The 16,460-nt window shown below is 39.5% G+C and overlaps 1 protein-coding gene across 2 annotated transcripts; it reads left to right on the forward strand.

Moving 5' to 3' along the window:
* Positions 1-9,638: 9,638 nt before the first annotated feature.
* On the forward strand, positions 9,639-14,386 carry crhbp (corticotropin releasing hormone binding protein). Of its 2 annotated transcripts, none has more exons than XM_071516522.1 (7): positions 9,639-9,719; positions 9,845-9,938; positions 10,286-10,443; positions 11,245-11,455; positions 12,072-12,217; positions 14,012-14,129; positions 14,232-14,386. In XM_071516522.1, the coding sequence occupies exons 1-7, from the start codon at positions 9,639-9,641 to the stop codon at positions 14,384-14,386; spliced, it is 963 nt and encodes a 320-aa protein (XP_071372623.1). The 2 variants fall into 2 exon arrangements, with proteins under 2 accessions (XP_071372623.1, XP_071372622.1); XM_071516521.1 differs by having other exon boundaries at positions 9,639-9,718; positions 9,838-9,938.
* Positions 14,387-16,460: the final 2,074 nt, after the last annotated feature.

Here is a 16,460-nt window from a genome sequence, read left to right on the forward strand (position 1 = left end):
CTTTCTAGCCATAAAAACTCCCCAGACAAATTGCTGCCAAACCTAACGCAGTTTCATAGAGCCTGATTTACTGAACAGCAGTAGACTGACCATGGTAGAAAAAGCCAGTAATGTGGTACTAGTAATAGTACAGCCTAGCCTAGTCTGCATCATGACCTCCTCAGCAGCATTTTTTTATATGCTCTGATGAAGGCTGTGTAGGCCTAAGTTCAGTGTTTTTGGTAAAACACTCCAATCAAGTCTATTTTGTTTGCACACTTCTCACAACATGTCAGCGATGGAGAGTACTGATGGGTTAGTCAATGAGAGTCTAACAAATTAAACATTTTCATATTTCATTCAAAGTTGAAATCGTTTCCTTACTGTCATTTATTGCATCCATTCATTCTGCAGTCCCATTTTTTCCATCTGCAGTCCCATGGAGCTGGTAGTGATTCATTGTCTTGCTCAATGACACTTCAGCAGAGCAGATGTTTGCTGGCTGGAGCTTGAACCTCGCTCTGTCTAACCCCTAGGTCACCCTGCTGCCCACTTGCCTCTGTAGCTTCTGTAAACCAAACCAAAACCATCTGTGTCAAGGCCCTATTTGCTGTTGTTGGTGGTTGCTGTTGCTGGAGGGTCAGCTGTCCCTTTAGCCTGTGATTGTTGGGACAATTCAGTTTCTGAACTGCTGGGGAGGCCACAGACTGCAACACTGCGTTGTGACAGCACCTGTCTTAGCATTTCTGTTTCTGAACATGCAGCCTTGCCACTGGCTGAGTTTTTGGGTGACGTATTCCATATTCCAAAGATCTTTCTGACTAAGATTATTCCTCCTCCCTACATTTTCTCAGGTTATCAAATGTCCCTGTTTAGCTTGAGAAACTCTTCTGCCACACCTTGCCACTCCCTCCTGATGTATTTGGTCCACCACCAGTTTTCTATTTTATAATGCTTTGTTCAATGCAGGTTTGCTTGTGCCAAGACCAAGGCCTTCATAACTCTGTCATAGTTTTATGTTAATCCAAGCCCATGTTATAATTGAAATTGATAGCAGCCTTTTTGACAGTGAGTACTGTTGTAGTAATCGTTGTCATGTGGTCCATACTTTAGAGGAGAGTTTATTTTAATTTAGGGCAATTACATTTTTAGCCACTATTTTCAGATTTTTAACAAATTTCAAAACATTTCCTCTCATGAACCATACTCACACTAAAATTGGTATGCAAGTTCATTGGACAGGCTTTAACTTAGTTGGCAGAAAGTTTACATTGTTCAAACATTCATTAAGCAATATATTTTTCTTCATATGCACTGTATACATGCAGTATGTCCATCAATTTTAGTATCATTATCATTATTATTATTTAATCTGCTCCCAATTTCTCCCAAAATGGAAACATAATTTTGCCATGAAACCCTTATTTTAAAACGTATACAATAAAAAATAAATTTGATGAAGCTGAGTACGTTTGGTATGCAGGCCCCTTCAATCTCATTCTTCCCTCCCCAAATTGTTTAGCAAAGACAAGACATGATGACTTTATATTCCACTCCACATAGAGTGCAGTGCAACATGGCTCATGGCTGCCAAGCAGATTATGTTCTTTCTTTCTTTCTTTCTTTCTTTCTTTCTTTCTTTCTTTCTTTCTTTCTTTCTTTCTTTCTTTCCTTCTTTTGTTTACTCAGGTGTAATACTAGCATCTGTGATAGGCTAATTCATCACCATAATTCTTGTTTATACTTAAGCCATATTGCTGCATTAAAGACCGTCATGATGTAATTCCTGAGCAGGCCAGCAGGGGGCATGAGAAGTACGGGAGTTAAGATTTCACCCACTCAACTATAAGCTTCAGGCTGTTTTGTTTTTTTAGCTCTTGTCACTTTCCCTTCCTGTATTATGATCAGAAAGTGTTATAAGTGTTGTCTGAAAAAGAAAGGGAGGCCTAATAAAACCAGGAAGATGTGAGAAAACACAATAAAGTGACACTCAAATTGTCTTGCGTGAAGCATTTTCTCTAGGCAACAGTTCACAATGAGACACATCTTGTATAGTGATGAGACACAGAAAACATGAGAGACAGCCTCATCTTATGCACTGTGTGGGAAGAAAGTCAGTCATTGCACAACTATGGATTAATGAGATGACTATGCATAAAAACAAACACTTATCAATGTAGTATATCAAATAAATAGGGGAAACAAAGAAAACGTGCCTGGGACATAGGCAACTTCCATTTTAATTAATTACTTTTAATACATTTATTTCTGGTCTGGCCCTGCAAGCTCACTACCAAAATGTGTGGTCAAATCCATTTAGTAGATGGATAAATGCATAAAATACACACAAAGCCTTGTTGCAAAAGGCATAAAAAGCTAAGATGCTGAATGTGCTCTCATCCTGTTTACCAGGAAGCTGGATTTCAAGTCGCTTCTGCTCAACTTGCAGAATGTGTAGCTTACCCTGTTATGACATAAGCAGGCCTTTGTTTCCCTAAATCTGAATTATGCATGGCTGAATCCGTTTTACACACACACACACACACACGCACACGCACATATACACACACAGGCAATACACATGACACAGACTGCTTATGTTACAGTTTCATCCTTGTGCATGAAGGAGGCTTTCACACTTGTTTGTGAATGTGTGTGTGTGTGTGTGTGTGTGTGTGTGTGTGCATGCGTGTACTCTGACGTCTGAGGTTGTCACAAACCTTTTTACCCGTGTATCAGAGGAGCCATTAATTGTCTTTAAAAGTATAGAGGATGGCAGGTAGGCAAGGGGAAGAAAGGGCAACAAAAGGGCGAGGTGATGTGGTGCTGACAGAGAGGATTATGGGTCAAGGTGTAAGACGAAAGGAATGGGCGACACCGTGGCATGTGGATGGCATTGGACAATTCGTCCTGATGAGAGTCCTACAGTGTCAAGATGGCAGATAACATCCTATATGCCTCTCTTATTCCCCCTGTGTGTTATGTGCAAAGGTGGAATGCATGTCTGTTTTTAATTTTTCACTGAGAAAGGAGATATGCAGCATGGGCACAAAAGATGGAGAGTAGTTTTTGATTGTTTTATGCTTTTTGGTTGGTGGTATAAGCCAAGAATTTGGCATGTAATGATGTGATGTTGTGACGTGTTAAAAGTGATATGACTGTAGAGTGTAAGGACATTACTTCAGAGCATCATTCCATACAGTATAGCCCCTATTGAAAAAACATTTGTGAGATTGTCCTTTTCAATCTCACAGATCTTGTTCTTATATAACGTATCAATATCAATACAATATAATTGCAACAGAAATGCAGTCATGCAGATTCACACAGGGAAATCATTGAAATTGTAGTGTAACATATTGCAGAAATTGTAATTTACCAGAACCTAACCTACAGGATTTACATAATAGTTACGTTTTGTATTGTCATTATATTGGTGAGACAGAGCAACACTCTTTTACATTCAAGCAGTGTTTTGTTCTATGTTATCAAGACAGGTCAGAATGTTGAGATAAGGAAAATATTTTATATTTCACAAATACAGGATGTGAGCATGTGAAAGGTGCAGTACTGTACTGTGCATTTCATCAGGTCATGAGAACCTTTAGAAATTGCTGAGACAACTTTATGTGGATTTCTTCTTTGTTGTAAAGGTAATAAACAAATTCATATACATCCTATATTGATGTTAGGCTCATATTGTCTAGCTCTTTTCCACTGCGTGCAAAATGAACTGTCCAGGATTCCAGTTTTTTCACCTGGTTTTAACTACTAAGAAGAAAAAAAACAGAACAATATGATTATGAATACTGATGTATTCCTGTCTTGTGCAAAAAGGCATCAAGGCTGACTGGGACTTATGAGTTATTATCCCTCATTTGTTGTTGTTGTTGTCAGTTATTGGAATTGACAATCAAAACAGTGAGACAGAACTATATCTATGTGGCAGACCTCTTCAACTTCAACAACTTTACATCTCAGTGAGTGAAACTCACCATGTAAATTAGTTCTAGTCCAGAGAAAATCCACTAAGCAACAAAATACCATAATACATGAAGTCGCCCATGATGTTAAGCAACTGTGTAACACACACACACAAGTGATTCAACTTGTGTGTGTGTGTTACAGAGGACATTGTTCTGAGAAAATATTACAATGCTCACTGTATCCAATTCTGAGCATATTTACAGTGGTATAGTGGTATATTGTCCTACAGTAGCCCACACAGCTATACTGGCTAGTCATTGTGTCTGCGTGTGTGTGTGTGTGTGTGTGTGTGTGAGAGTGATATATATATTTCTCTTAGAGTAGAAGAGAGGCATATTTCATTAAAGTAAAAAGATAAGTATGTAGTTTTAGTAACACTAACATATTCTTTTGTAATCATATTTAATTCATATTAAGTCTTTTTTTTGGGGATGAGATGTTTTCATAAAGCCCCTTAGGGTTTCTTTGTCTCACTTGCACAGTTTGTATTTCTTGTTGGCTTATCTCTATTCATTGTTTTATTGTGCGTGCAAATGAATGAAAATTTAAATAGCAAGTGGTATCCACATACTAAACTAAGAACTTATAGCTAATATCCACCTCTCCTCCACCAAACCCTCTGGATGCCAAGGTAAAGATGTCTTTGCAGGCCTCTGGGACATGCTTAACACATTGATGTTCATGTTCACATCTTAACAGAGATGCACTGGAGTTTACAGGTGAGCTCAACATGCTGCCAACAAACCTCTTTAGACTTCTTTGGTGTCTTCTCCTCTCCCACCCACTGTATTAGTCTGAGCATCAGTTGTGATGACAGTAGCTTATTGATAAGGTGTGACGCTTTATTGTGCAATAAGAAATGCAATGTTCTTATTAATGAAAATGTGGAAACACCTGGAAGACTGGACATTTAGGAATAATTGAACTTCTCATTAACATGTCATTTCTACTGAACGTGAGGGCTGTTTATCAGTGTCAGAGGAACCAGATACAAGGCAATCTCACAGTGAAGTCACAGCATCCCAGTCACAGTGTTTGGCTCAAGATCCTGTGAGGCAACATGTTCAGAATTTATATCGGCATGCGATGCTGTTATCTGTTGTCTGCGTGTATCTGTTTTGATTCTTTTGACAATAAAGCTTTTACAGAGATTTGTACTGAGGTGTGGACTATCTGAAATCTTTAGCTGATTCGTGCCATTTGACGTTTTTGCAGTTTCTCTAATGCATTTTTATTCTGGTTAAATCTGAGAGGAAGGTCTACAGCAGCAATAGTCCATACTGCAGGTCAAAATGTCAAATATAGCATTATGTAAAATACATCTGCTTACTACAAGCATTTCTGTGCTACTTGCTGTTTATCACTTTGTTTATGTGTTTATCAGCACATCAGCTATTGAGTACCTCTACTCACAGCGATGCATACACAATTAAACAGTCATCATCTTTTATCATTTAGTCAGACTACTGACTGTTCAACAGAGTGAACAGCAGATAAATAACGCCTTGCTGCCTGCAGCATGTGTTGAAACACTTTTATTTCAGAGAGAGACACCCTCCATATGAATTTAGTAGCAACAGTAGCAATGAGCTCCGGGTTTTTCTGCCTAACCTTTCATTGTAGGAGATAGGAATCAGACATAATGTCATCAGGTAGAGGGTGAGTGCAGGTCAAGATGCAAGTCTTCCCATTGCCTCGGCTGATTTTTCAGCATTGCCTACTGGCTTGTATTCTTCCAAATACTGGGTTTGAAAAAAGCTATTTCAAAGCCAGAGACCAATGGCAGCAAATCAGCAAATACACCTATGAGAAATGGAATAGATTTGGACTACAATCTGAAGCTTCTGGCATTATTCCAGGAATGACAAATGCCTGTAAATGCATGAGACTTGAGAATCCACTCAATCAAGTGACTCTCAAACCATGTGGAGACATTTTTGTCAAAAGAGCTTATGTAACTCACACAGATGCAAATCCTTCTTCCCAAAATGGCAAAAGCATATTTGAGTAGCCTCATTTACTGAAGTGGACATAAGTATGTCCATGTCCACTCCACTCAAACATAATGTAGGCTACATAACTTCTGGACGGGACAAAGGGGAGCATCTCATTTGACAGAGCTTCATGAAGCTTTATCACCACTACTTAATGGCTTCTATTCAACCTTCTTCTCAGGGCCAAATGAAAAGCCCATAAAATCCCTTAAGTGGCCAGCATCTCCACAAATTCACTTCCAGAGACAAATGAAACTCCCATATATTACGCAAATTTCATCAAAGAGGCAGATGATTATTCAACTAGATGGGTCAATATGCAATTTTCAAAATAGCTCAAATTGGCACTCAAATATATCAGCTGTAACCATAGTGACATAGTTGCTTTTATTTAAATATCATGTAAAATTCATACAATAAAACTGTTATAGTCCACTGTAATGGAAAACAGGTACTGGAAGTAAATGGATCAGTATTTTGCCAGTTATATGGCCTTGTGAGCAATTATGTCCCTATAACTCCACATGTCACCGGCACACAGATGATGTGTGGCTATCATCAATTGAAATAAACAATCTGACTGTCCCTGAAAAAGCCATTTAAGTCAGCAAAGAACAGTCGTTAGGTTTCATTAGTGGATCCAGGATCCCAGGATCATTGTTCCACTGTAATGGGAGGAGGCGGCTCTACATCCTATATTTACCATCTACAAACATTTCAAATAAATTCAATTGGTGCACAGCCATGTCTGTGTTCCAATAACTGATAAACTGATCAAGACGTAACACCGTTCCATTTCACAGTCCCATGAGAGACACATTTTCTCTTGGACTGTGGAGCGTAACAGGCCAGTCCAAGCAATTTGACTGGCACTCGGCCACAGGGAAGGCAGTGATTTACACTAAGGCAACGCCTACAATTTGCCAACTGCGTCATTTCTATAGAAATCTGATTTACAACAATGGAAGGAAGACTATAAAAGCAGCAAGACACGGGTAGAAAGGTTTACTTTGGTGAGTGGAGCAGTGACACTAACTCACAAATTCCCTAAGCATCTGCAAATCACTCACAAATTTGGGTTCTTTCTTTTCTTTCTTACATTTTTGGATAGGTTGTACTGAACTGGCTATCAATGAGTTTGCGTATGTGACAGAGGTCCCATATGGTTGCCATATGGTTGCAATGCCAGTAACAATATTACAAGCTGCTGACTACTGCATTATCTGCACATTAAATATACATTGTGCAACATGTAAACAGGTAAGCAACGTTAAATTCATTACTATCTAGTGATTTCTTACACTAGCGAAGAGAGTGATGTTGTCTCTCTGTGTCCTGCAGCTGATAGTAATCCACTGTGCTTAGAAGGTAAATCTGAAACTGGGAGAAAACTTAGTGGATGCTTCTGCTTCGGGTTTACCCCAAAGGGAATATAGAAATGTGATATTTATAGTATAAAGATCCAACATAATACTACTGTTTGGTCAACAGAGGGATTCAATCGAAATTCTGAGGGGCAGAGGTCAGATTTCATTCTTCACTTGGAAACACCACAGGAAAAAAATCGGATTGGAGAAGAATATTGTATTTTTGACATAAACATCCCATGCTGCTTTTATGAAAATACATATTTTTCTTGATCTGAGGGATGTTGGCCCAGCAGAAGGCCTATATGACTGATGGTTCACAGTTACAACTGCAGCTGTTCACTTTCTTACCTAGTTGAACTATTAAACATCATTCCGTGCAAGCATAAGCAATGAAGTAAGACACTGTTCAAATTAGATTTTTAAGTTGCAGTTATATTTTGACGGGGAAAAAATGAGGTTTTACAATTTTATGTGACTGATCATGCAGTAATCTTTCCAAACTATGTGAACTGAAACACCTTGGTGTAAATTATACAGTAATATCTGCAAGCCACTGATGGAGTCGTGAGCAGTTCATAGCTTGTTTTTGAGAGACACAGAACTTATATTGTTTTAACCTTGTCTTAGTATTTTGCCTTCCAGGTGTATGGCAAAAATGTCAATTCATTTTACAAGCTCAGATTTAACAAGCGTGTTCGCACTCGGCTACATGGCTTATCTTGAAAACACAAACACGTTGTTTTGCACCACTCTCCTCTAACAGTGCGGAGTACACCAAGGACCAATTTCCGTTATTTGAATGAAGCGACCTTTTCAACAGCCTGAGGCACCTGCAGACCACAGGGGCTGAGCCCGGGTGGGTGCGAGACGTGTACTGTACGTCCTTGACTCTTAATAAACTCTACGAATCAAAACTCGGAACTTCTCACCTATCGTGTCAGAAATTGAACTGTTACTTTGTGGAAGTTTTCAAGTTGTTTGGCTTGTTTTTCAGTGCCAATTCAGAAGAAAGCAATGATTTATTGGCAAAGCTCTGTGGTTTTGCAGGTCAGCCGTTCATTAGACTACATCTTGAAACCTAATGAAAGAGATGTGATTTCCATTTTGGCTATAGGGACTTTCAAAAATGTTACACTATTCCATTGACTGATTATGCATACAATTTGGTATGCAACTTGTTCAGTATTATGACATTATCTGACATTTCCCAACAAACTAAAATGAAGTTACAACGGGCATGAAAACATTCAGAGAGGATACTGCATTCTCACTTCAAATGAACCTCTTCAGGCTTTATCAGCAAGTGTCTGACCATCTCTCAGAGCCTAGGTAGTGTTGGCGCACCCTGGTGTATTCTCACCTCCCCAAACAAACAGACAAAGTGGCTGAATGCTCCGGGGTTTGATAGGACCGCGTCAAGCCAGGCGGGCGTGAAAGCAGCCTCAGTGCATGTTCTCTAGGTGTGAAGTAAATGGCGCATGAATCACAGCAGGTAGTTACATGGAGACTTGGACTTCACTGTTGTATGTATGTTAGCTTCATATCAACCTGTCTTTGCTAATAGCCATCTCAGTTACACTCACAGCACAGACAGGACTGGCTCCCCTGTTGAATGTACTGTCACAAAGATGATGTTGTAGGTGTGAGAGGAAGGCTGGGGATAATAAAACAACAGCTGCATTACAGAGATGGGCAGCAATTCATCTATTACTTTTCCTCTGGATTAAACAGAAAACTTTGGTCTCTCCTCACTGGGTATATGGCTTAATTTCAGTGTAATTCAAATGTTTTATAATGGATGTTCACTTTGTAGTCTTCATCAAAACAGTGCATGTGATTACAGGCTTACTATTAATTAACATGACCTGTAGAGTTGTTCATATAGCCCATGGAGCTGCTGGTCTATACAGTGAGTTTATGGAGGTGCATTATGCAAGCAGCTACCTGGACTGAGACGGGTTCAGGGAGGATGAAGTCTGACTGCCACGCCGTTTCTCTGAGCCTCAAGCATCTGCCCCCCCCCCCCCCCCCCCCCACCCCCTCTCTCCCTCTCTCTCTCTCTCTCTCCTCAATTTGATAGTCACAGGCGGCTTGTCCTCCCTTGCTCTCGTCACAGCCACGCAATTGGTTGGGGGTGGGAGGGGAGAGGGGGGTGCACGGTGGGTGACCGCGACCGTATCAATTGGTCGTTACGGGGATTATTCTTAATAGAGCCCGACCGTGTTCGTCCTATAAAACCGGCGCTGTCCGGAGAGCTGGCTCATACTTTCCTTTTCTCAGGTGCGTCCTGCGGGCAGAGAGGCGCGTTATGGAGCGCACTTTTAGGGAGCAGCTCTTCTTTCTTGTGTTGTGTCTGTCTGTTCTCAAGGGAGACTCCAGGTACATTGAGGTAAGTCTTCAGGAGATACTTTAAACTGGTTGTCAAGTTGTTGGTTTTTTTTTTAGTTTGTCAGCTGTACACAGATAAAAGCCCATGTGCCTGTTAAACTTTATCCCTTCCAACATTTTGCACAGGACAACGAGATAACCAAAGAAGAATTATATTCATTCTTCAACTCGGAGCTCAAGAGAGAAATACCTGAGGAATTCATTTATCGCCGACCCTTACGTAAGTCTAAAATCTGTGCTTATATCCCTCTTCCTCAAACAGCGATAGACAAAGGATCAGCAGTTTGACGTGTTTTCGGGGATGATTTCAAGGAACTTGAATTTAACCTGAAGGGTTGTGTGTGTGTGTGTGTGTGTGTGTGTGTGTGACAGAGAGATAGATAGATAGATAGAGAGAGAGAGAGAGAGAGAGAGAGAGAGAGGGAGAGGCTATTTATTGTATTTTTACTTGTATTTGTATGTCTCTGTCGCTCTCTCTTTTTAAATCCAAAATTAAAAACTGATCATTTTTGAATGGGATATGCCAGACTTCTTGTACTGCTTTCTCACCCCCCATCTCTCCCTCAGGTTGTCTGGACATGGTTTCAGTGGAGGGTCAGTTCACCTTCACAGCAGAGCGGCCTCAGCTCAGCTGTGCTGCTTTCTTCATAGCAGAGCCCAACGAGGTGATCAGTGTGGATTACGGCAGCGCTGACATCGACTGCAGGGGAGGGGACTTCATCAAGGTAACCTGCCGTCTCCCCAAAACCCCTCTTGCTCCTGACATCCTGCACTAAACACCCCCCACCAGGTCTGCCTATAATCCCACCCAGTAGGCTATCTGCTCTTGTATTTCAGCTCATACATCAAACTCTGATTTGAAAGATTGTTTTGTTAATGTCATCATTCTGTCAGACATAGAGCTCAGTAGCAACATTGTCAGAAATGTTTTTCCCAATACTCTCCTTGTAATCCCCTCCTCAACTCCCAGTTTAAGGACACTGCTTCTTAGGTCTATTAGCTAATTCTGTGTACATTTAGCAGATGATGTCACTGATGGTGAAATGGTGATGGAGTTTATTGTGGCTTTGTGTGGTACAACCTATGTTTACTATATTGCAGCCTAATAACCCCATCTTTAGGCTGCATTTGCTTCTCTAAGCTCAGAAACACTTCCTGATTAGACAAAAAGCTCCTTTAATATAGCAAGGCTATTTATTGTCTATATAACCTGCTTTCTTTAGGTAACCTGTCCTCGAGACACTTATCCATGTTGTACTGTCCTGCACAGGGTTGCTCTCTAAGTGCTTAACTTATCATGATAGATGACAGTCTAAACCTGAAATGCTGCGTTCAGCGTCTCTTTCACAGACCAAGATTTAACAAATGCACTCACGGTTTAAAAGTAATTATGATCTACTGATTCACTTTGGACAGCGAGATTAAATAAAGATGTGGATTACATCTCCCAGAAACCTGCAAAAATCGGTTTCGACTGAATATACAACCCTAGCTTCAGCATCTCCCTGTCAATGTGTCCCACGAAGGTATTTGATGGCTGGGTGATGAAAGGAGAGAAGTTCCCCAGCACTCAGGATCACCCTCTGCCTCTGTATGAGCGCTATGTGGACTACTGCGACTCAGGATCCCTAAGCAGGACCGTGCGCTCCTCGCAGAATGTGGCCATGGTCTTCTTCCGCATTCACAACGCCGGCAGCAGCTTCACCCTCACGGTCAGGAAGCTCATCAACCCCTTTCGTGAGTAGATTGTCATGATCACTAAAAAAAAAAAATGCTTCAGCTTTCATCCCATTTTGGGACTCCTCTTCTATACTGTTTGTATGTAGAATGATCAGATTTGAACAGCAATTAATGTGTGTGATGGAGGCTAATACAAGGCTGGTAGGGTGCTTTATGGCATGGTATGTGCTGTACTACAGTGATATCTAAGGGGAAACACAATTCAGTTGTTAAATGTCTCTATTATAGCTATGTGATAAGCTTCAAAAATTGCCTTCACTTTTGCTCACATGATTCGTGACTTGAATTCTGTTGTCAACAGTTAATTTGTTTTACTGTAGTCATTTCAATAATTCAATAAAGTTCAATAAAGTCATACATTTGGTTTCACAAACCTATTCTAATCAACAGAAATCAAATGATGGATCGTTAAATACGAGTTTTGTTGAGAGGTTTAGAAGATAAAGAGCATGAATTCACCTTTTGTGCCTTTTTAAGCTGATATAAGTATGTATGGCATCCTTGCTTGTTTGCCAGTACATGTGCTTTGGCACTAATTTGCATATAGTGTGTTAGTGTGTGTGTGTGTAAGGACATCATGCCAACCCTCCTAACACGCCTCGTCTCCTTCTAGCCTGTAACGTCATCTCCCAGACACCAGAGGGCAGTTATACAATGTTGATCCCCCAGCAACACAGGAACTGCAGCTTCTCTATCATATATCCTGTGGAGATCAAGATCTCAGAGTTCAGCCTTGGACACCACATCAACTTTCCCAAGGTGAACACAAACGTCACTCAGTGCAAAATGCATGGCACTATGACAGCTTACCACTGATTTCCTCGCAAACTCTGCCCCTGCTGATGATCTTGCTTCTTCTACTCTACTTCTTCTACTACTAATTTGCTCTCTGATGTGAATAGCTCTCTCTGCATTGGTTGCGTCCCTGACTATTTTAAATTGGCAAGTCTTCAGCCTCTCCTTGTAATTTCAGGTTACAAAAAATCTCTGATGAGTGCAGATTCCAGACTGGATACAATTAATAATGCTATTGTCAAATTGATACATATTGTGTAATTGATAACCTCAGGAATGGGCTTGGTATATCTGGGACTGCCCTGGCTGGCTGTCATTATACGTGTCAAACTGAATGTTCCCAGACTCTGCTGGAGGTTCTTATGCTTCATTAATTATGTGTGGTGTGCCTCAAGGTCCAATCTTTGTGCCAGTACTGTTTTCTTTATATATGTGTTACCAATTGTCCATATTATTCATCTGCATAGCAACTTCTTGCACTGCTATGCCGACAATACTCTGCTGTATATCTCACAATTGGTTTGGCCGATGTTACTGTTACTGTTGTTACTGTTAACTGTTGACTGACTAGTTGATGTCAAGCCTTAGAATTCTTTTACATATCACATCGTCATTTGTGTGTGTATTTTAACATCTCTGCATAGGCTAACTGTTAGTTTTAGAATTTATTCTAAGACTTATCTAATTAATTTTCAGGCTCAGCTTTAGCCCCTCCTAAACTTGAGCACAGCTTGAGAGACTGGCTATTTCAAAGTTGAGGCTAAAGCCCAGTGGTGAATGGGCCATTGCTGTCCTTGCCTATACACTTTGGGACACACTACATGACTTCAATCAGGAGAGACTAGGATGAATGCTCGAATGAAAAAGTTTATTCATGACATGAAACAATATGTAAACTTTGGCATAAGCTCCATGCAGGAACTCCTCCCATTCGTGAAGTTAGGAGTACATCCGGGATAGACGTAGGAATTAGGACGTCCCCCTGGGGAGTTCCTCTGGAGCCTGGACATTGGTGGTGATGGGGTGGTGGAGGGACGAAGGTAAGCACAGCGACTGGAATGACAGCAGCATACGGCATAGATCTGAGAGAAGGACAATAGCATAGAAGGTGACGTGTATATACTCCCGTCACTTAGACGACTGGCTCTTTGAAAAAGAGAGGGAAGTGACGGCTAACTCTGATTGGTTCTCTGGAAAAAGAGGGAAAGTGTTCACCAACTCTGATTGGGTAAAGAGAAAGCATGAATGAATGATAAGTAGTCTTCCTGATTGAAATTACGTAATACTTCACAAAGCTTGGGCTTACAAAATCAGTGTCAGGTTTTAAATAACTTCTAAAACATATTTTTACTCATGGGATTTACATAATTGAATTATATTTTATTTTCATTGTATACACCAGTATTAGTCTACAACCCTTTTATTGATTAATGTGTGCCATTTTTATTGTTTGCTTCATGTGATTGTATTTATTGTTCTCTTAATGTGTGTAAATCTTGTAACTTTTTAACACTTTGTTTTGATAAGTTTTACATAAACACAGTTTATCATTGCTATTATTTGTACTATTATTATCATTATTACTAATACTATTAGTACTGCTAAGCTATATGGACTTTAAGACACACACATACACTGGCCAAATATTGCCTACCAAAATTGTACTAGTTAATTCACAATGACAAAGTGCATGGCACTGGATTTAATAGTTTTTGATAGATAGTATTTGATGGTAAAGCCATGTGTTGATCTCTACAGAGGTCTGTGACTGGATGTGCAGAATCAAGAGATTTTGTGGAATTGCTGGGAGGAAATAGCATCGACACGTCCAAGATGTTCCCTGTCGCAGACCTCTGCTACTCCTTCACCGGCCCCAGTGAGCACACACACCTCTCCCTGCCTCCCACATTACAGAACCTCTTGGTTGTACTAAAGGAACTGTAACCTATATTAAGCTTTTCTCTCTCTTGCCCTGCAGCTCATCTGAAGATAGGCTGTGATAACACGGTGGTGAGGATGGTTTCCAGCGGGAAGTTTGTCAACCAAGTGTCTTTCAGCTACCAGCTACTGGACCACCAGGAGCTCCAGAGGATCAAACTCAACAGCGTGGAAGATTTCTGTTTCAATGACTGATCCCAACAGGATCAAAATTTGCCAAATGTATCATTTGACTGCAAACAGGAAAGCTTAATGGTTTTTATTTTATTTAAAAAAAACACAGGTCCAGCTTGCCCCAAATGTTTACAAGCAATTCAAATGTAAACAAAGTATTAACCATTTTAAAGTACATTTAGGTTTAGCTGTCAAATACAGTCAGTCCCTGTATGAAAAGCTTACTCGATTTGTTTATCAGACAAAATGTCTTAAATCCAAAGACGTAAATCTAAAAATTAAATTAGATCAACAAGTCATAGTGACACCACAGGAGGCGCTTTGTCCAAAATTCACAATGGGGCTTTAATTAAGAAATTAATTTATTTTTTCATTTTATTTTAACCTTCTTTAATTCATTATATGATATGGTTGTTCAAGCATAATGACGTGTTCTCTTGTGTTTGCTGGAACTACTATTGTTTTTTCTTCCATTTTGTGTACAATACAGTATGTTTCTTTATTGAGATGAGACTGAAGAAACTGTCATATGACATATTAAGTTTATAGTCAACATTCTTTAAAAGGGATGGTGCTAAAATGAATGTTTCCTTCTATTTATTTTGTTAAATGATACATATGGACGTGCTGTGTCATTTCCCGCCACATATAACATAGGAGGCAATAGGTAAAGTATTCAATATACTACAGAAAAGCTGTTATGCATATTTATTTGTATAAAAACTTTTTTTGTAATAAAATTAAACTGCATGACAAAGCACTCAATTATGGTTTTGTTGTCTTTTCCATTTTGCTCTATTTCTCAGAAATGTGATTCCTAATATAGTTGTGGAGAAACTATCAACAGAGGTACACCACATCTCCACTGGCAAACTGATTCAAGACTGATTCAAGACAATTTGAAACAATTTACATTCATTGTCCTACAAAGAGAGATGCAGAAGGGTAATATGAATATGGTTCAATAGTAGGCTAGTTAATTTTAAGAGCTCTATAAGGCATTTGCAGAGCACAGTTACAAAAGCAATTCCTTTCAACTCTCTTGGTCCTCCTCAGGTGTCATTCCTCATTCTACAACAGCTTGATTTTCCTGTAATTGATACAGTTTCATGTTCATTGGGATGCAATGTGTCACCATCCAACAAGATAGCACAGCATCAAGGCAAGTTCTGGAGAGCGAGAATTAAACATTTCAAGGCTAGCAATTCTGGGTAATCTGCCCTATTCTGAGAAAATGACAGTTTATCAGTTGAATTATTACAGTTTATGTGGATTAAATGGGAATAATGAATATATATATCTTCACAAATGCAATTATGTACGCTAACCCTCTGCAAATATGTCTGCTTGTTATGTGCAGTGCACCATTAGATTAATTTCAACATAATGAACAGCATGGGAGATATTCATTGCTCCACCTTTCAAGACATATACTGTAGTTTGGCACCACAATATCTGTATGTTCAGCATATTGAAGTGTGCTGAAATAATGTGACAACACTTCTGTCAAGCAGGAAACAGTACATGTCTACAAGCTTTAAAGGCACATTTTCTAATTTAAGTTGAAATGTTTGAGTGACAAAGCATGGGAAATCAAAACTTAAGAGACCTGAGAGTGCCATTTTCACATTTTATGGAAAAACAAGATGAAATCTACAATATGATGTATCAATGTCAGTGAAAAAATAGGGACTTTGTTGACAAAGACTTGCAAGCCTTTTTAGATCCTCTCATTGTAGTTCAGTAGTAGCCAGATGTCAGTCATTGACACTACCACACTACTTTTTTTTTTTTAATCTTTATTTTGCCTGGTTGTCTCATTGAGATGCAATCTCCTTTTCAAGAGAGACCTGGTCAATAATAAAATAACAATAAATGTGATTTGTGAAGATGTGGGCGTATTGATTGTCTTTCAATTTATAGATCATGAAATACTAATCTGAGCTCAATTCATGAGGATTTTCTTTGACAAAGAGGAAATATGGATGGGAGTTATCCGAGCCAAACAGTGTCAGGGAAAATCACAGTGACATCTGTGAAGATATAGATATAGATCTATATACTGTATACTGTATTTGATATAATCGTTTGATAA

This window comes from Centroberyx affinis, unplaced genomic scaffold, assembly GCF_046629955.1.
Source record: "Centroberyx affinis isolate AG114_WGS23_722 - 3 ecotype Tasmania unplaced genomic scaffold, CSIRO-AGI_Caff_v1 ptg000408l_1, whole genome shotgun sequence".
NCBI lineage: Eukaryota > Metazoa > Chordata > Actinopteri > Beryciformes > Berycidae > Centroberyx > Centroberyx affinis.

Coding starts and splice junctions, on each gene's coding strand:
- crhbp (XM_071516521.1), top strand. CDS start 9,639: ATGGAGCGCACTTTTAGGGAGCAGCTCTTCTTTCTTGTGTTGTGTCTG. Junction 10,444..11,244: donor GGGGAGGGGACTTCATCAAG/GTAACCTGCCGT, acceptor TGTCCCACGAAG/GTATTTGATGGCTGGGTGAT. Junction 12,218..14,011: donor ACCACATCAACTTTCCCAAG/GTGAACACAAAC, acceptor TGATCTCTACAG/AGGTCTGTGACTGGATGTGC.